Source organism: Pongo pygmaeus, chromosome 7 (genome assembly GCF_028885625.2).
Source record: "Pongo pygmaeus isolate AG05252 chromosome 7, NHGRI_mPonPyg2-v2.0_pri, whole genome shotgun sequence".
NCBI lineage: Eukaryota > Metazoa > Chordata > Mammalia > Primates > Hominidae > Pongo > Pongo pygmaeus.
Window position 1 is genome coordinate 42,805,450 of NC_072380.2, and position 26,927 is coordinate 42,832,376.

The following is a 26,927-nucleotide window of genomic DNA, read 5'->3' on the forward strand; positions in this document are numbered from 1 at the left end:
GGAACTTCTCTGTGCTGCCACGGAACCCAAGCTCTCCAGGCACATCTTACCGTATGCAGCCCGAGGGTGGCTGCCTGCAGAAGTGCCTTCCGAGGTCCCCGACGTCTCCCCTGCCGCTCCCGTGAGCGGGATGGTGCTGTCATCATTAGCCTTGGCACCTGGTAGCTCTTTAAATACTGGGGACTCTGCTTCCTGAACTTTACTGAGGCTTTCGTCAGATACTCGTGATAAAGCACCTTCTTTTTGTAATTTGCCTAAAGAAAACAAAGTCATACTGAACATTCTGGAAAAGAGTTCTTATTATTGAAACATGAATATTAAAAAGTGAATCTATATCTTTATGCTTTAGCACTGATTTTGGAAACAAAAAAAAAAGTTATAGCTAGATAGAGAAAACGAAGTTGAGGCCAGGTGTGGTGGCTCACACCTGTAATCCCAGCACTTTGGGAGGCCAAAGCAGGTGGATCACCAGGTCAGGAGTTTGAGACCAACCTGGATAATATGGTGAAACCCCGTCTCTACTAAAAATATAAAAATTAGCCGGGTGTGGTGGCAGGCGCCTGTAATTCCAGCTACTCAGGAGGCTGAGGCAGGAGAATCTCTTAAACCTGGGAGGCAGAATTAGCAGTGAGCCAAGACCGGCATTGCACTCCAGCCTGGGTGACAGAGTGAGACTCTGTCTCAAAAAAAAAAAAAAAAAAAAAAAAAAAGAAAGAAAGAAAAGAAAAGAAAGTTCAATTAATTACCTGGAAAACTCTAGCCAGAAAATTCAGCAATTGAGGAAAAGATGGAAATTTAGGGCCGGAATTATCATACCCAAAAACAACAACCAAAAAAGGGTTAGATTTGAATACCACAGTTCCCTCCAGCGCCAATGTTCTGTAAATCTATAGCCACCCAGGCTGGCCTTCTGTTTTCTTAAACTAACCTCAGAATCAGAAATTTCAATTTCTGAAAAATTGCCTTTTTCAGAAAGTCACATAAATAAAATAATAAGATATGCGATTTTTGAGACTGGCTCTTTCTACTCAGCATAATGCCTTTGAAATCCATCCACGTTGTTACATGGATCAATAATTTGTTCCTTTTAATTGCTGAGTAGTATTTAAATGCACAAAGGCACCACAGTTTATTTATTCTGTGGATAATGTGGGTTTTTGGAGATTGCATATAAAGGTGCTATAAACATTCATGTGCAGATTTCTGTGTGAATTTAAGTTTTCATTTTTCTAGGGAAATATCTAGGAGTGGTTAAGAGTATATTTATGGCAAGTGTTAGCCATATAAGAAGCTGCCAAACAGTTTCCCTGTACCATTTGACATTCCCACCAGCAATGTACGAGGTTCCAGTTGCTCTTCATTCTTCTAAATACTGACAACATTTAGTACTGTCAGTATTTTTCATTATTTATTTATTTATTTATTTATTTTTGAGACGGAGCCTCACTCTGTCGCCCAGGCTGGAGTGCAGTGGTGCTATCTCAGCTCACTGCAACCTCCGCCTCACGCGTTCAAGCGATTCTCCTGCCTCAGCCTCCCGAGTAGCTGGGACTACAGGTGCGCGCCACCACGCCCAGCTAATTTTTGTATTTTTAGTAGAGATGGGGTTTCACCATGTTGGCCAGGATGGTCTTGATTTCTTGACCTCGTGAACTGCTCGCCTCAGCCTCCCAAAGTGTTGGGATTACAGACGTGAGCCACCGTGTCTGGCCCCATCTATCTTCTTTGGTGAAGTGTCTATTCAAATATTTTGCTCTTTTTTTTTTTTTTTTTTTTTTTGAGATAGAGTTTCACTCTTTTTGCCCAGGCTAGAGTGCGCTGGAGTGCACTAGCGTGATCTCCGCTCACTGCAACTTCCGCCTCCCAGGTTCAAGTGATTCCCCTGCCTCAGCCTCCTGAGTAGCTGGGATTAGAGGCGCCCACCACCTTACCTGACTGATTTTGTATATTTGGTAGAGATGGGGTTTCACCATGTTGGCCAGGCTTGTCTCGAAATCCTGACCTCGTGATCCGCCCACCTCGGCCTCCCAAAGTGCTGGGATTACAGGCATGAGCCACTGTGCCCGGCCTATTTTGTTTTTGTTTGTTTGTTTTTTGAGAAAGAGTCTTACTCTGTCACCAGGCTGGAGTGCTGTGGCGCGTTCTCGGCTCACTGCAACCTCTGACTCCATGGTTCAAGCGATTCTCCTGCCTCAGCCTCCTGAGTAGCTGGGATTACAAGCATGTGCCACCATGCCCAGCTAATTTTTGTATTTTTAGTAGAGACGGGGTTTCACCATGTTGGCCAAGACGGTCTCAATCTCCTGACCTTGTGATCCACCCACCTCGGCCTCCCAAACTGCTGGGATTATAGTCATGTGCCACTGCGCCTGGCCTATTTTGCTCATTTTTTAATTGAGTTATTTGTTTTCTAAAATTTATTTTTATTTTTTGAATACAAGTCCTTTGTAGTTATGGGATTTGCAAACATTTTTTCCCATTCTGTTCCCGGTGCTTCTCACAGAGCAATAGTTTCAAATTTTGATGAAGTACAATTTATCAAGTTGTCCTTTTTTTTTTTTTTTTTTTTTTTTGAGATGGAGTTTTGCTCTTGTTGCCCAAGGTGGAGTGCAATGGCACAATCTCGGCTCACCGCAACCTCCACCTCCCAGGTTCAAGCAATTCTCCTGCCTCAGCCTCCCAAGTAGCTGGGATTACAGGCATGAGCCACCACACTTGGCTAATTTTGTATTTTTAATAGAAACAGGGTTTCTCCATGTTGACCAGGCTGGTCTCAAACTCCTGACCTCAGGTGATCTGCTTGCCTCGGCCTCCCAAAGTTCTGGGATTACAGGCGTGAGCCACCATGCCTGGCCCAACTTGTTCTTTTATAGAACATGTTTTTGGTGTCATATCTAAAAACTCTTTTCTCAACCCAAGGTCACAAAAGTTTTCCCTTATATTTTTTTTTCTAGAAGTCTTATTGTTTTTTAAATTTTATATTTAGATCTATGATGCATTTTAAGTTAAGTTTTAAAATAAGGCTTAGGTTAAGGTTCTTATTTTGGCATATGGATGTCAAGTGTTCCAAAACCATTTGTTGAAAGACTGTCCTTTCTCCATTGAACTGTTTCTGTACCTTTGTTTAAAATCCATTTGCCACATTAGTGTGGGTCTATTTCTAGACTCTATTCTTGTTCCATTAATCTATGTGTCTCTGTCTTCCCTAATTCCACAGTGCCTTGTGGCTTCATAACAAGTCGTGAAGTCAGGTTAATACGAATCCTCCAAATTTTTTCTTTTCTAAAATTGTTCCAGCTCATCTAGTTTCTTTGACTTTCTACATGAACTTTAAAAGTGGCTTGTCTAAATCTACAAAATATCCTGCTGGGATTTCTATTTAAATTGTCTAAAGTCTAGAGATGAATCTAAGAACTGGCATCTCTACTACACTGTCTTCCAATTCAGGAGCATGCTTTGTCTCATGTATTTTGGTCTTCTTCGAAAAGTGAATTTCCAAATGCAGATATATCCACACCGAAATGTGACCCTATGGTACCTGCTGAGACCAAATGTAAATACCTGTTTTTTGAGAGTTCTGTAAAAAGCATGTGGCTTCAAGGCTTGAAATTCAAATATGGGGAATTGGGAATAGGAAAACAGCCCTGGCTGACTTCCTAAGCCATATTCTTCTTCTTTTTAAAAACTGTTTTCCTTTTAATAATATGTGTTTTATTTTGTTTCGTTTTATTATATGTTATGTTATAATTACTATTAACTATAATAATACAATTATTATAGTACTATACAGTAGAGTACTATATTGTATATTATACTATAGTTATCATATAGTATAATAATTGTACTATACCACAGTATAATTATTACAGTACTATAATAATTATTATTATAGGTTATATATATATATATAAAAAATAAAATGCATACTTTTTTTTTTTTGAGACGGAGTCTCACTCCGTTGCCCAGGCAGGAGTGCAGTGGCGCGATCTTGGCTCACTGCAACCTCTGCCTCCTGGGTTCAAGCGATTCTCCTGTCTCAGCCTCCCGAGTAGCTGGGACTACAGGCACCTGCCACCAGGGCCTGGCTAATTTTCGTATTTTTAGTAGAGACAGGGTTTTATTTACCTTGTTGGTCAGGCTGGTCTCTTGACCAATGAACTCCTGACCTCAGGTGATCCACACGCCTCGGCCTCCCAAAGTGCTGGAATTACAGATGTAAGCCACCATGCCCCAGCCAAAAATGCATACATTTTAAGCATCCAGGTGATGACCTGCCGCAAGTGGGCATGGCCTAAACCCCTTCCCCGATGAAAACAAAGACATTTCATGTCCCTGATAAGTTCCTGAGCTGCCTTCTCCAACCCCCTTCCATCCCAGGCAATCAGTGCTTTCTGTTGCTATAGATGAATTTTCCATATTCTTAAATTTAATGGAAAGATCCATAAAACTTTTAAATGAAAATTTATGGAAATGTTATGAAAAATGCCAGCATGCAGAATAGGTGCTCTTCTGGATCATGGGCTTCTGCTCAGTATCACGGCTGTGGGATGCCTTCAGCTGTCAGGTCCCTAGCAGTTCATTTTCTCTATCGCTGCGTGGTCGTCCATTGCATGAATTTACTCAATTTGGTTACCCATTTGCCTGCTGACCAACACATGCATTGTTTCCACTTTGGGCTATTATGATGAAAAGATTTGTATACAAGTCTTTTTATGAACACATGTTTTCATTTCTTTGGATAAATAGCTAGGAGTGAAATTACTGGCCCACATGGTAAGTGTAAGGTTAACTTTATAAAGAAACTGCAAACCTAACTTCCAAAGTGGTTGCACCATTTTACATTTCAGCATAAACCTGGGAGAGTTCCAATTATTTCACTTCTTCACCCACATATGGAATTGCGGGAACTTTGTACTCTTAGCCATTTTTGTGAGTGGGAAACAAAATCTCCTTGTGGAGTTAATTTGCATTTCTATGAAGGCTAATGTTTTTCCACAGGCTGGCAGAACTGGACTGCACGGTTAACTTCCAGTTACTCATGGCAACTGGGACCTTGCTGCCCACCTGGGTTACAACTTATCAAGAAAACGTCTGAGCCAGAAAGCACTCAGGAACAGACAGACAGAGGATGGGGTATGTTCTGGAGTCATCCACACTTCCGTTTCCTCCATTAGTAAGGATCGTGGCGTGTTACATGTGAGGTTTTGGGAATCAGGAGCATTTCTGTAAATCAGAAGAATCAAAAAGCCCATACCTGTTATTTTCCTCCGCATCCACGGACACACGAAGAGCCACACAAAAAAAGCGAACAGGAGGGCGACACCAAAGGAAATGAGGGCTATGGCCCACATAGGGAGAACGAGGCCGAGCACTGGGAAGGAAAATGAGAAGCAGTGTCATTACTGGAAACTTCTGCAAGGTCAAGCCTCAGGGCGGTGGACTTCCCACTCCCCAAATCGAGAACGAATCACCTGGATTTTGTAGTGAATAAAACTCTCAACCAAAAAAACATGCTATACTTTTTGGAGTAGAAAGCTGTACGTTCAAGACGTCTTATATCTTGCGAATATGTGCTTAAACTAGTTAGTAAGCTAATTATTAAAATTTTAACAACTGGGGGCCGGGCATGGCGCCTCACGCCTGTAATTGCAGCACTTTGGGAGGCCAAGGTGGGAGGCTCACCTGAGGTCAGGAGTTCGAGATCAGCCTGGCCAATATAGTAAAACCCTATCTCTACTAAAAATTCAAAAATTTGCTGGGCGTGGTGGCGCATGCCTGTAATCCCAGCTACTCGGGAGGCTGAGGTGGGAGAATCGTCCGAACCTGGGAGGGGGATGTTGCAGTGAGCCAAGATTGCACCACTGCACTCTAGCCTGGGCAACACAGCGAGACTCCATCTCAAAAAAAAAAAAAATAAAAATAAAAATAAATAAATAAATAAAATTTTAACAACTGGGCACAAACAGCATATTTAAGTTGAGATGAAATTCATTTACATATTATTTCAATATCTAAATGGCTGCACACACAAATGTGGCTGAGAAGGGAGTCAGCTGAGGTCGGGCACAATGGCTCCCGCCTGCAATCCCAGCACTTTGGGAGGCCAAGGTGGGAGGATCACCTGAGGTCAGGAGTTCGAGACCAGCCTGGCCAACATGGTGAAACCCTGTCTCTACTAAAAATACAAAAACTTAGCCAGGCGCAGTGACAGGCGCCTGTAATCACAGCTACTCAGGAGGCTGAGGCAGGAGAATTGCTTGAACCTGGGAGGCGGAGGTTGCAGTGAGCCAAGATCGCGCCATTGCACTCTAGTCTGGGCAACAAGAGTAAAACTCCATCTCAAAAAAAAAAAACAAAGAAAGAAAAAAAAAGAAGGAGTCAGCTAGCTGTCTTCCATCCTGATGCCCACCCCAGCCCAGCCCACCTGCGGCAGGAAGCTGCCATCTGGACACTGCCTGGCTCCGCAACTGAGGCCTCTCCTAGTTCCTCAGCAGCCAGTAGCCCTACTTTAAATGGACATGCACCCTAACCACATACACAGAACTTCTTTGAAATCAGTTGAGAAATAAAAGGATTTTTGTTGTTGTTGTGTTGTTGTTTTAATTTTTATTTTTTTAAAAGACAAGGTCTTGTGATCTTGCCCAGGCTGGTCTCAAACTCCTAGCCTCGTGGGATGTTCCTGCTTTGGCCTCCCAAAGAGCTGGGATTACAGGCATGAGTCACCTGGCCCAAGGAATAAGAGTTTTTTAAAAGGACACTGACCTTCAAATTTAACTCTTCTTTGAAGCATCAACTTACGGAATTACAGTGCAGAAAAACTTTTCACTCAAATCCCATAATGCACACTAAGCAATAATAACATTAGCCAATCCAAGGATGGAAGAGCACATGGTTTGAGAACGTCATCTTTTCATAGCACTGTCATGTCTCCAGCACTCATCACCCTGAATTTTGTCCATCGGCTGTCAATGGTGACAATAGGCACATTCACACACATTCATACGTGCGCAACTTAAACACTTATGCTCATACATAAACTCACAGGTAGATATGCAAGAATACTCACCACAGCATTATTTGTAATAGTAAGAATTTGTAGAACAACTAATATATGTATCATTATGAAAATGTGAAATAATTATTGTAGACAGTCTTACGAATTAGGCAGGTCTATATGTACTGAGAAGGAAAGAGGCCCAAGATCCAATGAGTAATGCAGGCTAGTTGTATGATATACACATGGCATGATGCAATTTATGTTTGAAAAATAAAACATCCACCTTTCCACATTCCTGCCATATCTGTGAATTTACAGAAAAAGTTCTGGGAAGATACAGTGGTTTCCAATTTCTTTATGGAGAGATGGGAGACTGGAGTGGGAATTTCACTTTTTATTACACATACCTTTATAGTGGTAACTTAAAAAATATATACAATAAGGTAAGGTTCTGGGAGAATTTACTAAAAAAAGTAAAAAACAAAATATAAAAAAGAAAAAGAAATAAAAATATATATACTATAAGAATGTCACTTTTGTAAATTGCTAAAAAATTTAATTCAAAGGGGTTAACTATTTAACACTTTGCTCTTAAATAAATTTGCAGTCTTTGTTTTATTGTTAACCATTTTATACATACAAAGCAGCACAAAGTTACTCAACTGAGGTACTATTAGGCTGGGCAGGGTGCCTCATGCCTATAATCCCAGCACTTTGGGAAGCTGAGGTGAGAGGATCACTTGAAGCCCGGAGTTCAAGACCATCCTGAGCAACATAGTGAGACCCTGTCTCTACAAAATAAAAATAAAAAGATTAGCTGGGAGTAGTGGTGCACGCCTGTAGTCCCAACTACTTGGGAGGCTGAGGTGGGAAGATTTCTTGAGCCCAGGAGTTTGAGGCTGCAGTGAGCTATGATAGCGCCATTGAACTCCAGCCTGGGCAACAGAGTGAGATCCTGCCTCAAAAAAAAAAAAAAAAAAAAAAATTAACATACTATTAACATACATTTGGGCTGGGCGCGGTGGCTCAAGCCTGTAATACCAGCACTTTGGGAGGCCAAGGCGAGCAGATCACAAGGTCAGGAGATCGAGACCATCCTGGCTAACACGGTGAAACCCCGTCTCTACTAAAAATACAAAAAAATTAGCTGGGCGTGGTGGTGGGCACCTGTAGTCCCAGCTACTCTGGAGGCTGAGGCAGGAGAATGGCATGAACCCGGGAGGTGGAGTTGCAGTGAGCCAAGATCGTGCCACTGCACTCCAGCCTGGGCAACAGAGCAAGATTCTATCTCAGAAGAAAAAAAAAATTTTTTTTTATAATTGTAAGAGACAGTATGAATAGAATAGGTAGTTAATACTATATATAGTCAGAATTAATGTATATAAGTATTAAAAACAAAAATCCAGAATCACCTAGCTCAATGATAGCTAAGGTCACTGGGGGAGGACAGGCACTTAACTGCTCAGCTCCCATCCCCCTGACTACATCAGAAGGCTATGGACTCAGCTCTGCCACACGGCTGTACTGGCACCCGCAGGCCCCATCTAACTCAGGCTCTGCCCCTGCACCCAAAGCTGAGAGCCGCTTGTGCGACCCCTTGGTTGGTTGCACTGGGCTGTGTCTGGGCCAAGGCTTCCCAGCGTCTGCTGTTCACCTTCATGTAGGGGTTCACACATGCAGCAAAGGATTGCGCCAAAGCTGGTTCTTGCCAACTCGAATGGTACCTGCTCTTTACCAACCTCAAACTAACAACTGACGCCAACACCGATCCCACGCATGGCTTCAAAGCATGGTTCCTGAAGAGGTTTCCCTGCTTCTTCTGTGGTTTTGCTGATGATAAAATTGCTAATTTTGCTACTTTCAGCTTAGCGCTACTGCGCCAAACTGATCTAAGAGAGGCAAACCCTGCAGACCACAGGGAGAGAGAAACAATCTGGGATACATATTTTAAAAATGAGTGAACACTTTTGCTATCAGGCCCTATTTTTACCATTCATACTGAGCAGGGCCCGGAAGAGAAGTCAAGAAGAGCTTGACTTCTCTTGATGGGCTCCTTCTAGGACCACGCCAGGCTCCCAGCAGGGTCACATGGGGTCCCAGATGGTGTCAGGACCAACACCAAAAGGGTGAACCTGAGGTCCAGGGCAAGACTTCTCACCCTGTGCTTAGACTTAAGATAATATCGCCTGCCCTTTGCACCTTTGCCGTCACACCTGCCTCTACCACTGATGTGGCCTGGGAAATAGCCAGAAAACTCTGAAATCACCTCCCAGTCATGAGAAACTGGCAGGCGAAGCAGGAGAGAAACGCATCATCCAGGGGAAGTGGTGGGGAGACAGAGTAACACGTCACAGAGGAGGAAGAAGAGAGAAGGAACCTGGGGAAACAGGGGAAGCTGTTCACAGTAGGTGAGAGGGGGAGCAGAATGGGGACAGGATCTTACTGAAGTATTCCAGCAGTTTGGTGATTTAGCAGAGAATCAGACGAGCACAAGGATTTACTTTTAAGGCCTGCATGTGAAAAAAGTAAACTGACAGTTATCTGTGTTACACAGCTCCAAGTTGTACTAAGTACATAAAATCCAGTTTTGTGGATAAAAAACAATTCAATACAAAGATTCAGCACAGGACAGCGCCTGAATCAATGCACACTGAAGGCAAACGGTTTTTCTCCTAAAAACTCAAGACTGGCTTCTACACAACAAGATTTTTGACAAGAATACTTTCTATTAAATTGTCTTTCTGGTACGGATCTCAAATTGTTTCCAAACAATTATGGCTACATCAGGCAGTAAGACACGGCCGTCATTTCCCCCTGCGGATGGACATACTGGGGCACAGCCTCAGTGGCTTGTGTTCACTCAGCCAAAAGTAGCTGCCAGGAACCAGCGCAAGGAGCTCTGGGTCTCCGTTCTCGGCTCTAGCCACTAAATGCCCTTTCATGTCAAGCGCCTTTCATTTGCGGAGCAGCAAAGATACGATGAATAGTGATTTAGCTCTAACCTCAAACATCTTTACAATTCTATTCCAAATTCCCAAAAGATTAGATGAATATTCAAGCCATTTAGGGAGAAATACATAGAACTTTTTATACAAGCTCAGTCTCCATTGTTATTGCCTTGTTGTACTTCTTGTTTTTCACATCTAACACACATGACTAAGGATCTATAAACAAATAAAACTTATATGGGACCAATAAGGCTTTAGTCCGTATCAGTTTCCTTATATCATGACTCATTATCTCCTCCTTACAACCTTCCTTCTTATTGACTCAATGCAGATTCTTTGTCTTCATTTATATAAATAATCCATGCTTATCGTAAAAATATCAGCAGTACCTACAAAATTGTATGATGTACAAATACGAACCTTCCTCATCATCCTCCACTCTTCAACTTACTTCCCAGGGAGACAGTAAGAACTATTTGGTGTGTATCTTTCCAGGCATTTTCTAGGTAGGCACAGACACCATGTCGAACATTTCTTTTTCTTTTTTCCTTTTATTAAACAGAAGCAGAATCCCACTATATACTATTCTATGCTTTTGTTTGTCACATAACAATATGCTGCAGATATCTTCTCATAGTAAACATTCACACTCATGTGTGCACACACGTGCACACACACAGAGATTACCTCCTTTGCAGAACTGCTCTAATATCTTGCCTTATAAATTGAGCTTTGTCTTTTGCTCTAGATCAATATATTCGAAGCATTAGAGGGGCTACCTATGTAATAGGAATTCTGAAACAACCTAGTTGAGAAAATAAAATAAAAAAATGTGATTTCCTAATTTGCTCTATAAGTAAAAAAATATATATATTTTTGCACATGGTACCAAGTATTTTTTTTCTTTCTTTTTTTGAGACTGAGTCTTACTGTATTGCCCAGGCTGGAGTAAAGTGGTGCCATCTCGGCTCATTGCAACCTCCACCTCCCAGGTTCAAGCGATTCTCCTGCCTCAGCCTCCCAAGTAGCTGGGATTACAGGCACATGCCACTATGCCCAGCTAATTTTTGTATTTTTAGTAGAGATGGGGTTTCACCATGTTGGCCAACCTGGTCTCGAACTCCTGACCTCAGGTGATCCACCTGCCTCAGCCTCCCAAAAGTGCTGGGATTACAGGCATGAGCCACCGCGCCCGGCCTCTTTTTTTTTTTTTTGAGATGGAGTCTCGCTCTGTCGCCCAGGCTGGAATGCAGTGGCTCAATCTCCACTTACTGCAGCCTCCACCTCCCCGGTTCAAGCAATTCTCCCGCCTCAGCCTCCCAAGTAGCTGGGATTACAGGAACTCACCACCACACCCAGCTAATTTTTGTATTTTTAGTAGAGACAGAGTTTCTCCATGTTGGCTAGTCTGGTCTCTAACTCCTGACCTCAGGTGATCTGCCTGCCTCTGCCTCCCATAAGTGCTGGGATTACAGGTGTGAGTCACTGAGCCTGGCTGGTACCAACTTTTTCAAACCAGGGTACATTTGTGATAATTTTGAAAACGAGGTGAATTTAAATGACCCTGTTTTGAATCCAGCTCTTGGTGATAACTGGAGACTCTTCTCACCCTAGGGCTTCCCCAATCCAAGACTAGGAATCACTGTAACGGCAATTTCTGGCTTCTCCACAGCCTGCACTTCACAATCACAGCATGGAAGAAAGAGGCCCTCTGAGTGCAGGGCTCCTTCTCACAAAGCCAACTGGCGGCCTGAGAGGTTTCTGATGTCCTGGTTTCCTAGAAACTGGATCAGAAGCAGCTGCAACTGGAGGAGGAACAGGGGGAGGAGGAAGAGGTGGAAGAAGAGGAGGAGGAGGAAGATGAGAAGGAAGAGGAGAAACCAGAGGAGGGGGATGAGGAGGAGAAAGAGGGGGCAAAGGAGGAGGAGAAACAGGAAGAAGAGGAGGAGGACAGGGAAGAGAAGAGATGGAGGAGGAGGAAAAGATACGGAGGAGGAGGAAGAGATGGAGAAGGAGGAAGAGATGGAAGAGGAGGAAAAGATGGAAGAGGAAGAGATGAAGAGGAGAAGGAGGAAGAGATAGAGGAGGAGGAGGAAGAGATGAAAGAGAAGGAGGAAAAGATGGAGGAGGAAGAGGAAGAGATAAAGAGGAGGAAGAGATGGAGTAGGAGAAGGAAGAGATGAGGAGGAGGAGGAAGAGATGAAAAAGGAGGAAAAGATGGAGGAGGAAGAGGAAGAGATGGAGGAGGAGGAGGAAGAGATGAAGAGGAGGAGGAGGAACAGATGAAGAGGAGGAGGAGGAAGAGATGAAGAGGAGGAGGAGGAAGAGATAGAGGAGGAGGAGGAAGAGATGAAGAGGAGGAGGAGGAAGAGATGAAAGAGGAGGAAAAGATGGAGGAGGAAGAGGAAGAGATGGAGGAGGAGGAGGAAGAGATGAAGAGGAGGAGGAGGAAGAGATGAAGAGGAGGAGGAGGAAGAGATGAAGAGGAGGAGGAGGAAGAGATAGAGGAGGAAGAAGAGATGAAGAGGAGGAGGAAGAAGAGATGAAAGAGGAGGAGGAGGAAGAGATGAAAGAGGAGGAGGAAAAGATGGAGGAGGAAGAGGAAGAGATGAAGAGGAGGAGGACGAGATGGAGGAGGAAGAGATGGAGGAGGAGAAGAGATGGAAGAGAGGAGGAAGAAATGAAGTGGAGGAGGAAGAGATAGAGGAGGAAGAGATGGAACAGGAAGAGATGGAGGAGGAGGAGGAAGAGATGAAGGAAGAGATGGAGGAGAAGAAAGAGATAGGAGGAGGAAGAAATGGAGGAAGAGGTGGAAGAAATAAAGAGGAGAAGGAGGAAGAGATGGAGGAGGAGGAAGAGATGAAGAGGAAGAGGAGGAAGAGATGAAGAGGAGAAGGAGGAAGAGATGGAGGAGGAAGAGATGAAGAGGAAGAGGAGGACGAGATGAAGAGGAGGAGGAGGAAGAGATGGAGGAGGAGGAAGGGATGAAGAGGAGAAGGAGGAAGAGATGAAGAGGAAGAGGAGGAGGAAGAGATGAAGAGGAGGAGGAGGAGGAAGAGATAAAGAGACGGAGGAGGAGGAAGAGATAAAGAGGAGGAGGAGGAAGAAGTGGAGGAGGGGGAAGAGGAAGAAGTGGAGGAGGGGGAGGAGGAAGAGATAGAGGAGGAAGAGATAAAGAGGAGGAGACAGAGATGGAAGAGCAGAAGGAGGAAAAGATGGAGGAGGGGAGGAAGAGATGAAGAGGAGGAGGAAGAGATGAAGAGGAGGAGGAGGGGGAGGTGGCCGCAGGAGGCCGCAGAGGCAGGGGCAGGCATGTATCAGGTACAGACATGCTCTGGGGAAGTCAGGAACCAGGCCTGGTTAAGTTGGGAATTCCTTTGCTGGTGGAAAAGAGTGAGCAAAAGTTGGGTTAGGGTTAGAACTTTTGGGAGTACCCATTACATTAGAACGGTAATGAGGAAGCCACGTTTCTGGTAAGAGACATGCCTAGAGCAGCGGTTCTCAAACTGTAATGTGCTTCCAAATCACTGAGGCTCCCCAATTAAACCACAGGTCACTGGGCTGCATTCAGTGGGTCCAGGGCTGGGCCTCGGAATCTGCATCTTGACAAGTTCCTGCATGCTATTGCTGGCCAGGGACCACACATTGCCTTAGAAGGTGCCTACCAGAGGCTTAACTGGGTGACCTGCTTTGACTGTTCAAAGGGGCATGCCATGAACTTTAGCATTCACTGTTTAAACACTGAACAAAAACCAGGCCCCACACACCTGAAGACTTTTTCATTAAAAATGAAGCTTAGGCTTGTATCCAACCCAAGTAAGCATTTTATTTCCTAAAGTTATTTTTTAGTCCTTGCAAGTCATTTTTTTAAGAACAAAAATGCAAAGACAATTTTTTAAAAGTGTGAACTTAGTCTTTGAAGTGTAAGAAAGACTTTTGAGAAAAGTCATGTCAAATGTAAAGTAATACAAATCAAACTAAGCCGAAGAAATAATCAACTTCACAATAATTTAGAGTAGAGAAGCAGAGGAAATCAAAATAAAACACCAAAAACACGAACTAGGACACCACGGCTATTGATGACACAGCTGGACTCGCAGAGATACCCCATATGAGGAAACAGTATGTAATGAAAGTCTACGGTGAAGGGCAAAAGACCTTCAAGGCTTACATAAAAATAAGATTTTGACTCACTCACTGGACATTCTAGAAACATTCCCTTGGAATCTAAATATTAGCAAAGTCCTTTTTTGACTCATCGGAGGAACAAAATGGTGGGACCTTCAGAGCCATGACCTTCTTCTCCTCTAGGCAAGCCCCTTGAGAAACTTCAAGTAAGAATTTTTCCATACAAAGATGTGTGGAAAAACAGAAGGACAGGATGACTCAGGAGTTGCTGGCACGTTAAGGCCAAAAGACTGGGTTAGGTTAATTATGACTGATGGTAACAAAACAGCTTCTAACAGGCACGGTTGGCCTTCTCCATCCGTGGTTCAGCAGATACTGGCGGCCAACTTAAGGGACTTGAGTATCCATGGATTTTGGTATCTTTTTTTTGTTTGTTTTTGAGACAGAGTCTCGCTCTGTCTCCCAGGCTGGAGTGCAGTGGTGCGATCTCAGGTCACTGTAAGCTCCCCCTCCTAGGTTCATGCCATTCTCCTGCCTCAGCCTCCCGAGTAGCTGGGACTACAGGTGCCTGCCACCATGCTGGGCAAATTTTTTTATTTTCAGTAGAAACAGGGTTTCACCATGTTAGCAAGGATGGTCTCGATCTCCTGACCTCATGATCCGCCCGTCTCGGCCTCCCAAAGTGCTGAGATTACAGGCATGAGCCACCGCGCCCGGCCAAATTTTGGTATCTATGGAGGTCCTACAGCCAATCACCGAGGAGAGGGAGGGACCAATGACTGTATGAAGCATTGATTATGTGCTGGGCACTGTGCCAGGTACCCTGCCTGCATTATCTCAGGGACTATAGTGTCCCTTGAATGGAGATGCTACTCCTGGCCTTACTTTATAATCAGGAATAAGACTTTGGGAGGGGAGGTGATGTCACAATCCTGACAGAACAGCCACCCAACTACAGAACCTAACGCTAACTTCAGGACTGGGAATAACTACTGCTTGTGCTTTGAGGGAATAATGAACTTCAAGATCCTTACACAGATTTCTTTTTTTTTTGAGACAGGACCTCGCTTTGTCATCTGGCTTGAGTGCAGGGCCATGATCATAGTTCACGACAGCCTTTACTCCCTTATACAGATTTTACAATTATTATTATTATTATTATTGTTATTTAGGTAGAGATGGGGTCTTGCTATGTTGCCAAGGCTGGTCTTGAACACCTGGCATCAAGTGATGCTCCTCCTCAGCCTTCTTAAGTGCTGGGATTACAGGTGTTAACCACCATGACCAGCCCAGATTTTTTATATTCCTAATTAAGGAGGTGGCTGCTTCTTCACACTAACTAGTATATTAAATATATACAAAAATAGCTGGGTGCGGTGGCTCACACCTATAATCCCAGCACTTTGGGAGGCCGAGGTGGGCGGATCACCTGAAGTCAGGGGTTTGAGACTAGCTTGGCCAACATGGTGAAACCCCGTCTCTACTAAAAATTAAAAATTAGCCAGGTGTGGTGGCATGCGTCTGTAGTCCCAGCCGCTTGGGAGGCTAAGGCAGGAGAATCCCTGAACCCAGGAGATGGAGCTTGCAGTGAGCTGAGATCACACTACTGCACTCTAGCCTAGGAGACAGAGCAAGACTCTGTCTAAAAAAATATATATATACATACATATATATGTATATATGTATATATATATATAGAGAGAGAGAGAGAGAGAGAGAGTGAGTGCATGCACTCCGGTTTCCCAAATATACCAGAAGACATTTTAAAGAGAGTTAAGAGGAGAGAAAGAATTTGTTAAGGTTGAGGCTGGGCGCGGTGGCTCACGCCTGTAATCCCAGCACTTTGGGAGGCTGAGGTGGGCGGATCATGAGGTCAGGAGATCGAGACCATCCTGGCTAACACGGTGAAACCCCATCTCTACTAAAAATACAAAAAATTAGCCGGGCGTGGTGGCGGGCGCCTGTAGTCCCAACTACTCGGGAGGCTGAGGCAGGAGAATGGCATGAACCCAGGAGGTAGAGCTTGCAGTGAGCCGAGATTGCACCACTGCACTCCAGCCTGGGTGACAGAATGACACTCTGTCTCAAAAAAAAAAAAAAAAAAATTTGTTAAAGTCGATGCAATTTTTATTATCATTAACTGCCATATTACATACCAGGTATTATACGTGGTGTTTTAAACTACCTTCCACATCTGTATAATGTCACAACTAAGACCCCAGGGCTCAGGACTGGAGGCATGGTTCAAATTCTGGTTCTACATCCTATTAGTTACAGGACCTTGGGTATTCAGCATTGCCCTGCCTCAGTTTCTCACCTGTAAAATGAGGTTATTTGTATTGCCAATCACCAAGAGTAGTTGGGAGGACTAAAAGGATTAATCCACATAAAGCTCAGTTCAATACAGTTACATTATTTATTTCTCACAACAACCCTATGAAGTATTTATATTAGTATTTATATTATTCTTGGAGTCTCATTCGTCACACAGTTTAATTTTCCCTAGGATAATTTACTCTCCCAGTAAGATGATATTTTTAGCGAATGTGCCAACTGCAGCCAAAAGATGGGGAAAAGAAGAGATGAAAAAAAAAAAGCCCATGTATAGAAAAAGTCAGACTTTTATTAAAAATCATAATTGTCTTCTGACAGTTGGAAGAAGAACCAGGAAGCAAGAAGAATAGAGGGTAGAAAAAATAAAATGCAGAAACGAAAAAACCCCATCCATATTGATGCCAATTCCCATGTTCAGGACTTGGCACCACAGAAGGCGTCCTCAGCTTTCACTGGCTCAGTCTCTTAAGTCAGCAACCTGGGAGGCGTCTGGTGATTGCAGGAGGCTTTGCTTTCTGTTCAGCTAACTTGAGCTCTAAGAGCCCATATAAAATAAGAACAAGGGGCCAGGTGCGGTGGCTCATGCCTGTAATCCCACTTTGAGAGGCCGAGGCAGGCGGATCACGAGGTCAGGAGTTTGAGACCAGACTGGCCAACATAGCAAAACCCCGTCTCTACTAAAAATACAAAAAATTAGCCAGGCGTGGTGGCAGGCGCCAGTAATCCTAGCTACTCGGGAAGCTGAGGCAAGAGAATTGCTTGAACCCGGGAGGCAGAGGTTGCAGTGAGCTGAGATCATGCCATTGCACTCCAGCCCGGGAGACAGTACGAGACTCTGTCTCAAAAAAAACAACAACAACAAAAAAACGACTAAGATATCTCCCGTTATAGAGTTCACTTCAAACCCAGTGCTCCAGGCCTTCCAATTACCTGGCATTATGAGATGTTTGAGGGATTCACATGCTAGGTGGTGCGCTTAACTCCATGGTTTGGAACTGGTTTTTCTCTGTCACTCACTTAAAAAAATTTGTTTTGTTTTGTTTTGTTTTATTTTTGAGATGGAGTCTTGCTGTGTCGACGAGGCTGGAGTGCAGTGGCGGGATCTCGGCTCACTGCAATCTCCACCTCCCAGGTTCAAGTGATTCTCCTGCCTCAGCCTCCCGGGTAGCTGGGATTACAGGCGCCCGCCACCATGACCAGCTGATTTTTGTATTTTTAGTAGAGATGGGGTTTCACTATGTTGGCCACTCTGGTTTAGAGCTCTTGACCTGGTTCAAGTGATCCGCCTTCCTCAGCCTCCCAAACAGCAGGGATTACAGGCGTGAGCCACCACGCCCGGCCTCACTTAAAAAAAATTTATCCTGGGGCACACACTTCAAAAAGCTGTGACAAACACACTTCCCGGTCCATGAATTATAAAACCTAAAGGGGCAGCAGGCTGCTGTTACCTGTGACTGGGATTTCACCTTCCTCCCACTCTCCTCATCAATCTAACCTTTGCTTCCTGCTTTCCTAGAACCTAAAGCAGCTCTGGCACTCCCCTTTCCTTCATCCCCAAATCACCCAAAGTCTGGAAGCCCCACAGTGAGTATTTAAACTTTTTTTTTTTTTTTTTGAGACAGAGTCTCGCTCTGTCACCCAGGCTGGAGGGCAGTGGCGCAACCTTGGCTCACTGCAACCTCCACCTCCTGGGTTCAGGTTCAAGCAATTATCCTGCCTCAGCCTCCTGAGTAGCTGGGACTACAGGCGCGCACCATCACGCCTAGCTAATTTTTGTATTTTTAGTAGAGACTGGGTTTCACCAGGTTGGCCAGGATGGTTTTGATCTCTTGACCTGGTGATCCACCCACCTCGGCCTCCCAAAGTGTTGGGATTACAGGCATGAGCCACTGCGCCCGGCTGAGTATTTAAGCCTTTAAGATCAATGTTCTGAATGCTGCACAGATACCACAGTAAAAGGTTATATAATGTTAGAATCATTTAGGAATAATTTATTTCCAGTACTGAAACATACAAAATATAATTAGATATTCTTAATAAAATCTGAGGAACATTACATTGAGAACTCCTAGTTTGAGAAAGTAATAAGGATTTCCACTATTTTGGAAGAGGGCACTTTTCGATTATGATAGGACATGTCATTTAGCAGAAATTTCATCTTTAAAACACAGAGAGGGAGCCTTTTCTGTCAAACATGGCCAATAACCAAATCTTCATCCATAACGGACATTAACAAGATGAAAACCAGCACAAACTAACACATCTGTTGACGTCACAGATCCCACAGTCTGGCTGTAGGAGGCGCATCTCACAAACAGAAGAGGAATATTCTCCAGCAAACATGTATAGAAATGTTTAACAGAATGCTACCAGCTCATCAGTGCTGAAATGGGTGCAAATAAGAATACCATACATAAGCTTATTCATTTTCCTATTCAAGATCTAAAAGAAAAGAATTAGGCCAGGTGCAGTAGGGCTCACACCTGTAATCCCAGCACTTTGGGAAGCTGAGGCAGGAGGATTACTTGAGGCCAGGAGTTTGATGCCAGCCTGGGCAATATACAGACCCCATCTCTACAAAAAATAAAAAATTAGCTGGGTGTGGTAGCACACACCTGTGGTCCTGGCTACTCGGGGGGCTGAGGTGGGAGGATTGCTTGGGCCCACGAGGTCAAGGCTGCAGTGGGCTATGATTGCACCACTGCATTCCAGCCTGGGCAATAAAGAAAAAGAAAAAAAAATGCTGGGCGTGGTGGCTCACGCCTGTAATCCCAGCACTTTGGGAGGCTGAGGTGGAGCGGATCATGCGGTCAGGAGGCTGAGACCATCCTGGCTAACATGGTGAAACCCCGGTCTCTACTAAAAATACAAAAAATTAGCTGGGCAAGGAGGAGGGTGCCTGTAGTCCCAGCTACTCAGGAGGCTGAGGCAGGAGAATGGCGTGAACCCAGGAGGTGGAGCTTGCAGTGAGCCAAGATAGCGCCACTGCACTCCAGCCTGGGCGACAGAGTGAGCCTCTGTCTCAAAAATAAAATAAAATAAAGAAATAATTTTTAACCCCCTCCACAAAAAACCTCTGAACCTTTATACAAAAGAACAAAAGCGGCCAGGCGCAGTGGCTCACGCCTGTAATCCCAGCACTTTGGGAGGTCGAGACGGGCAGATCACAAGGTCAGGAGTTCGAGACCAGCCTGGCCAACATAGTGAAACCCTGTGGTGTGCTCCTGTAATCCCAGCTACTAAGGAGGCTGAGGCAGGAGAATCACTTGAACCTGGCAGGCGGAGGTTGCAGTTTTCCAAGATCGCACCATTGTACTCCAGCCTGGGTGACAGAGTGAGACTCTGTCTCAGAAAAAAAAAAAAAAAAAAAAAAACCCATAAAAAACAACAACAAAATCCATGAGAATGACAAGGAAAGGAGTAATTCAGCAAAGAAAATCATCATTGGCTTCAGTATCTAAAAAAGCAAAGCATGGCTTCTAGTCTCTGGATTAACTGGTCTGATATTTCCAGGGGTCTGTACTCTGTGCTGTGAACGGCTTTAGAGCTCCGCTGGGCATTGCTGATGTGTGGACTGTCCCGCTCACTGGGTGCCAGGCATGGCCCCAGGTGCTCCACACCCTCTCCTGACCCCTGCACAACCCTGTAGGCATGTGGGATTAGATCAGGTTCTGAGGCTCAGAGAGGCTAAGCTATGGTGGCAACACAGCTGCGTAAATGGCAGAGTGGGGATTTAATTTTTTTTTCTAACATGAAAGTCTGCTGCCTTTGTACTCTACATATCTCTTGGGTATTTAATTAAGACAAGTAAATGCATTTACCATTCTTTTTACTATTCTATAATGACCATGAGTAACGCATTTTACTATCAGCCAACAACTCCAGCACCTGTTCCATAATGACCATGAGTAATGCTTTTTACTGTCAGCCAACAATACCAGCACCAAATAAACTGATACTGTTCGAATACAATGCACTTTGCCCCTGGAGTATGCTTCCAAGGGATCCTTACCTGGTGCTCCTGTGTACATGATGGAAAAGACATTGATTGCTATGGTAGCAGCATAGAATACTGGGAGTGCCCGGAGGCCGTTGGGAACAGGGTCTTCCTGTGGTACAAGGAGACAGAGTGGAAGATCAGGATCCCAGCAGCATTTGGAGCCAACACAGACAAAATGATACAAAATGCTGTTACAAGAAACTCTTCCCAAACCCCAGTGTGGCCAAAACGATGGGCGTTGTCACTGCCTGTGATCTGCTCCACTTCTGCAGAAATGGCATTGGCTGGGGCCATCTCTCCCACACAAATGCAATGTCAAAGAGCCCACTGTTGTGGCCAGCAGACACATTAAAGCCCTGGAATCACATGAGCTGATGTCAGACTTGGAAACAGAAAAGAACTGTTGGGTCAAGCTGGTTCCGGAGGACCAAAGCCCAGAGCTCAGCATCTCCTTCCTCAAAACCCGTAGCGCTCACTACAGCCAAGTCCAGGTTTGGCCCTAACTGGCTACATTCAACAAATAATTTGAGATTCCAACCTCCAAGCATCCTCTAAGAGAGTCAGATGACTTCAGCGTCACTGCATTATCATGAGATTTTACAACACTCTATTACACAATGCATCTTAGCTATGTTACCATGTGCTATGAATTTCCGAATCTTTTCACAAGGTATAGTATTTAATCTTCAACTATTAGAAGTTAAAAAGAACTGCGGTTCCTTGTTGAATAATTTATTTGCCATTCGACATTTATTAACTACTTTAGGCTTCTGCTACAACACTCCCTAAATCTAGTAAGTTCAACAAGAATGGTACTGCGCATGTTTTCAGTTAAATAACGTCTAAGAGAATATGAGGCATTTAGAGTTTTTAGCAGATCTACAGAGAATTTTGAAGTAAAAATACGGGCCAGGAACTCCCATCAATGTAACACTGGCACACAGATGTGGCTCAAATAATTCAAAAAGGGACTAACTTCTAATAACCACGAAGGCCACATTTACATGAACATGCTACCTGCCATGATAAAAGGAAAATTAGGTCTAAAAATCGATGAGAGCAGCAGAAGTATGGATAAGCATCTCAAAGACTGCTACTGCCAAATGCAAACACGCCTGGAAGTCAAGTATGTTTGCAGAACAGTACAGCCCATCAAGGAGCTGTTCTGGAATGTCTCAAGGAGCCAAGAGCACTTGTCAAGAGGCTCGAGTTGAATGCAGTGAGGCGTGATGCAGCAAGAGCAGGGCAGAATGAGACTCAAGTGTGGGAGTGTCACACCAGACCAGGCAGGGGAGGCAGCCATGTGGTAAACACCAAGATTAATGGGCTGGAGCCTGGCATGAGTGACACAGCCAGTTATGATCATCTGTGATGTATCACATGAAAAGAACCCAGGATGAACTGAAAACAAAATGCTGGGAGGCTCAATGCCTATGACCTCTGGTTTCCACAGCATTGTTTTCTTAGGAACAAGAGTTGCTAAAGAGAGATTCCCAACCAATAACTTCTCCAGGTGGACAGCCCCGAGTCTGTGTTTTCAATTAAATCACCGTATGTTTTTTCAAATATCTTTTTTTTTTTTTTTAAGACAGAGTCCCACTCTGTCGCCCAGGCTGGAGTGCAGTGGTGCAATCTTGGCTCACTGCAACCTCTGCCTCCAAGTTCAAGCGATTCTCATGCCTCCGCCTCCCAAGTAGCTGTGACTACAGGCATGCACCACCATGCCGGGCTAACTTTTTGTATTTTTAGTAGAGATGGGGTTTCACTATGTTTGCCAGGCTGGTCTTGAACTCCTGACCTCAAGTGATCCACCACGCCTGGCCTAAAATAACTTATTCCTGAAACGCATTGACAGACTTCTTGTCTGACCTGTCTCCTTTCTTCGCTCTACTTCCTTTCTCTCTCTCCCTCCCTCCTTTCCATCTATCCATCCCTCCATCTGCCACTCATCCAAGCATCTGTTATTTCCTCCCCCTAAATATTTACCAAGTGTCTTGTAAGTGCTAGGCACAGTGCTGGGCCCTAGAATACAGAAGTGGCCAGGGCAGTCATGGTTTCTGCTCTCACAGATCTTACAGTCAAACAGTGAACAGGCAACTAAGCAAGAAATGCAGCACCATATGACATGCTAAGTGCCATGATGGCAAGGTGGACTGTGGCCGGAGCTCAAAAGAGAGGGGACCAGGCGAATCTGGGGGAGGGGAGGAGAGGAGCAGCTTCCTAGGAAGTGACACCTAAGGGCTGAGTAGGGCTTGCCAGGTGAGCATGGATTCCAGAGACAGGAGGGGAGGGGTGAAGGCTGGCAGGCTAGAGAGGGGTGTGCCTTCCAAGACGTGAATATGAGTGTGCCTGGTCCCAGGAGAAGGAAGGGTGAGAAACGGTGAGGGCAAGTTGGTGCTCTCTGAGAGAATGGACCCTTCAACAGACGGCCAAGCAAGGCTGCAAGAAAAGGGCTGCGCCAGCTTCCAAGCAAGGTACAGCCTGGAGGGTACGTCCCTGTCTGCAGAGGAAGCGTGCACTCGATGGTTATCAAACACTGCAGCAACCCTGTGACTGCCAAACAAAAGAAGATAGCCACGTTTTGTGTCTAGAACACTGATCTCAATAAGCACTAATTTTTTTTTAGACAAGATGTACCCAATAGGTGTATTTCCTTCTTTTTATCCTTTCCTCAAATTGCGTCAGTGTTTCAACCTTGCTCTCCCCATTAAAAAAAAAAAAAAAAAAAAGGGAAAACACCTTCACATTTGGGTAAGGAAATTCTCCAGCTGTTTTTTAATGACAGTTTCAAAATCTTAACACTATCTCATTCTATTCTGCTTAACATTCAGGAAATAATTACCTTTCCTTTTTGAGGTCTCAGCACAACTCCTGGGAGTGTTGATTAATGAACTAAAGTACAGAGCCAAGAAACACTATTTGCAGTGCTTGTTTCTGGGGGAATCTCTGGGTAATTTACCTTGGCTCTTTCTGGCTATTTATAATAACATCTGACGCTAACTGCAGGGTGCTGTGCCTTAACAATGTATGAATACAATTATTCCTCTAACCCCTCTCATTATTAATTTCTACTGAGTAGAGCCAAAAATAGTTCTTAAGATTTAATTAAAAGTAGCAGCCCCAACTTACCTTTTTTAAGATGAAAATTCTGATGAGTACAAACAGCAGGCCAGACATGAAACCAGACAACAGTGGAGATATAAACCAAGAAGCAACTGAATAATTAAAAAAAAAAATCTAATGAATGTTAAAATTCATTCATAATTATGGTCCTATTCATAGAACACAATGATAAACAAAATGTATTACATACATTCATAAGTATTTCCAGAATTATTTACCTTTAATTCAGAACCTAACGAGCCCTGTGACTTGGCAGAGCTGACCTTCACACATTTATGGCCACACTCAGACATCAACACACAGTCATACACCACTGACCACACTGCCAATGCAGGGTCAAGAAACCCCTGCCCCAAGCTCGGGCCTCAGAAGACAGCATCCTGAGTCCTGCCTCCCACGGAGCCTTTCTGCCTGCCCTTCTTATCAACACATATGGAGACTCGGTCGCTGTTCCAACAGTAAGGGTTAAAAGCTGGGCCAACTTCCATTTCCTTTGCCAAGGCCAGCCAGGTACTTTCATTCCTGCCATCTAACTGCTGGAACTCCGAAACTTTTAGCCTCTAGCCAAGTAGTTCCCGCCTCTGGGTGCACAGTGGAACCATCTGGGGCATTTTCAAAAACTGGTTTGGCCCTGGCTGGACCCCCAGAATTCTGATTTAAAAGGTTGGGAATGGGGTTTGGGCATTGGTATTTTTAAGTCGCTTCCCTGGGTCATTCTAAAGTACAGGCAGAGTTGAGAACCACTGTTCTAGAAGCCTGGGATGGAAGGTGGGTTTCCTTGTGGTTTGTGCCCATGCCTGGCAGCTCAGGGATCCCGTTTGACCCAGGACTCCTAAGGCCATCATGATTCTTGTAAAAAATTGAGTAACCCAGAATATGGAAATGGAGTGAAAGAGTATCATTCACGATGAGTGGGTTGGTATTTGTGGAGGTGAATGGATTTACCTCTTCCTAAAAGCAGAGCCAGGCACTAACTTGTTAGACACCTGAGAATGGGTGCAGGCTTACGTCTTGGTCCCTGCCAGGCAGGCTTACAAGGTAGAAAGGACACTTGACAGAGTGTTTCTTCCCAAAGGGCAGGCTGGATGACCTTTTTTTTTTTTTTTTTTTTTTGAGACAGGGTCTTGCTCTGTCACCCAGGGGCCGGAGTGCAGTGGCATAATCATGGCTCACTGCAGCCTCAACCTCCGAGGCACAAGTGATCCTCCCACCTCAGCCTCCTGAGCAGCTGGGACTACAAGTGTGTACCATCACACCAGGCTAATTTTCTTTTTTTTTTTTTTTGTAAAGATGGGCTCTTGCTGCGTTGCTCAGGCTGGTCTTGAACTCCTGGGATAAAGCAATCCTCCTGCCTTGGCCTCCCAAAGTGTTGGAATTATAGGCCTGAGCCACTGCACCTGGCCTGGATGATCTGTTGAATGCCGGGACATAACACGGGGCTCACTTTGAGGCCTCCCCAAGACTATGAACTCCTGGATTCCAGGCATCTTCCTCACTTGTGCTCAATCTTTCTCTGACCTACAGACTGACTTCAGTCTAATACATTTCTTACCTGCCTGGGAAGAACAGAGGGTGATTTCCGAAGCTGGATGACAAGGTAACATTTTAAAAGAATAGAGTTAAACAACTGTCCAGCACATAATAGTTCACTATTTCTATTAACAGGAACTTTGGCCAGGCGCGGTGGCTCACGCCTGTAATCTTGGCACGTTTGCAGGCCGAGGCAGGCGGATTGCCTGAGCTCAGGAGTTCAAGACCAGCCTGGGCAACATGGTGAAACCCCGTCTGTACTAAAATACAAAAGAAATTAGCTGGGCGTGGTGGCATGTGCCTGTAATCCTAGCTACTCGGGAGGCTGAGGCAGGAGAACTGCTTGAACTCAGGAGGCGGAGGTTGCAGTGAGCCAAGATCGCGCCACCGCACTCTAGCACTCCAGCCTGGGTGCCAGAGCGAGACTCCATCTCTACAAAACAAAACAACAAAACAAAAAACAGGGATTTTAAGGGAAAATATATTACTCATACCATCTACGTCTTTTTTTTGAGACGGAGTCTTGCTTTGTTGCCCAGGCTGGAGTGCAGTGACTCGATCCTGGCTCACTGCAAACTCTGCCTTCCAGGTTGAAGCGATTCTCCTGCCTCAGCCTCCCCAGTAGCTGGGATTACAGGCACCTGCCATCATGCCCGGCTAATTTTTGTATTTTTGTAGAGATGGGGTTGAACCATGTTGGCCAGGCTGGTCTTGAACTCCTGACCTCAGGTGATCTGCCTGCCTTGGCCTCCCAAAGTGCTGGGATTATAGGCGTGAGCCACCATGTCTGGCCCATCTAGGTCTTTTAAACCTTAACATTTGAAGAAAAAGATATAAAATTAACTTGTGCCTGGGCGCAGTGGCTCATGCCTATAATCCCAGTTCTTTGGGAGGCTACGGCAGGCCGATCATGAGGTCAAGAGATTAAGACGATGCTGGCCAACATGGTGAAACCTCGTCTCTACTAAAAATACAAAAATTAGCAGGCGTGGTGGCGCGTGCCTGTAGTCCCAGGTACTTGGGAGGTTGAGGCAGGAGAATGGCTTGAACCCAGGAGGCGGAGGTTGCAGTGAGCCGAGATCGCGCCACCGTGCTCCAGCCTGGCAACAGAGTGAGACTCCGGGTCAAAAAAAAAAAAAAGTAACTTGTAATAAAACTCATTCTAGAAAATGTAAACTTTCCTTCTTATAGGTAAAAGAAAATGCCAATTACCAATCTTGACAAGCTCCATCCACTGCACACCTTTGGTACCGATTGCGACCAGTGAGAATCCTATAGTAGAACCCACAATGCAGTGCGTTCCTGAGATTGGAAGCCTCAGGAAGGAAGCAATCAGCTGCCACACAGCGGAACCTACAGATTGAAGGACAAAAAACCATCAGATACAGAGTACAGAGGTGCAGACACCAAGGGAAGAAATCCAAATGTTTTCCAGAACAACATCTCCCAGAGTTTAATTTTCTGTGAATTGTTTCTTTACAAAGCGCTACAGCCTGGACAAAAATCACTCAATTAACTTCAGTTAAAGGAATGCTTCTGCCTTCCTCAACACAGAGGGGACAGGGATGATGGTTATTTATTTATTTTATTTATTTATTTTTTGAAGCTAGTCCCGCTCTGTTGCCCAGGCTGGAGTGCAGTGGCCTGATCTCGGCTCACTGCAACCTCTGCCTCCTGGGTTCAAGCGAGCCCTCTGGCTAATTTTTGTATTTTTAGTAAAGATGGGGTTTCACTATGTTAGCCAGGCTGGTCTCGAACTCCTAACCTCAAGTGATCTACCCGCCTTGGCCTCCCAAAGTGCTGGGATTACAGGCGTGAGGCATCGTGTCCGGCCAGATTATGCATTTAAAGGCAAGTCTCCTGGTGC

At 44.7% G+C, this 26,927-nt stretch overlaps 1 protein-coding gene across 10 annotated transcripts in view; it reads right to left on the reverse strand.

Moving 5' to 3' along the window:
• The window catches only part of SLC20A2 (solute carrier family 20 member 2), a 126,466-nt gene that overhangs the window by 22,823 nt on the left and 76,716 nt on the right, over positions 1-26,927 (reverse strand). For all 10 annotated transcript variants that reach the window (XM_063668724.1, XM_054499763.2, XM_063668727.1 and 7 more), the window contains 5 exons: positions 26,273-26,413; positions 23,537-23,622; positions 20,420-20,516; positions 5,255-5,371; positions 51-254 (listed from right to left, as the gene is read on the reverse strand). In XM_063668724.1, coding sequence (XP_063524794.1) covers positions 51-254; positions 5,255-5,371; positions 20,420-20,516; positions 23,537-23,622; positions 26,273-26,413 — 645 coding nt within the window. The remainder of the gene's footprint in view (positions 1-50; positions 255-5,254; positions 5,372-20,419; positions 20,517-23,536; positions 23,623-26,272; positions 26,414-26,927) is intronic.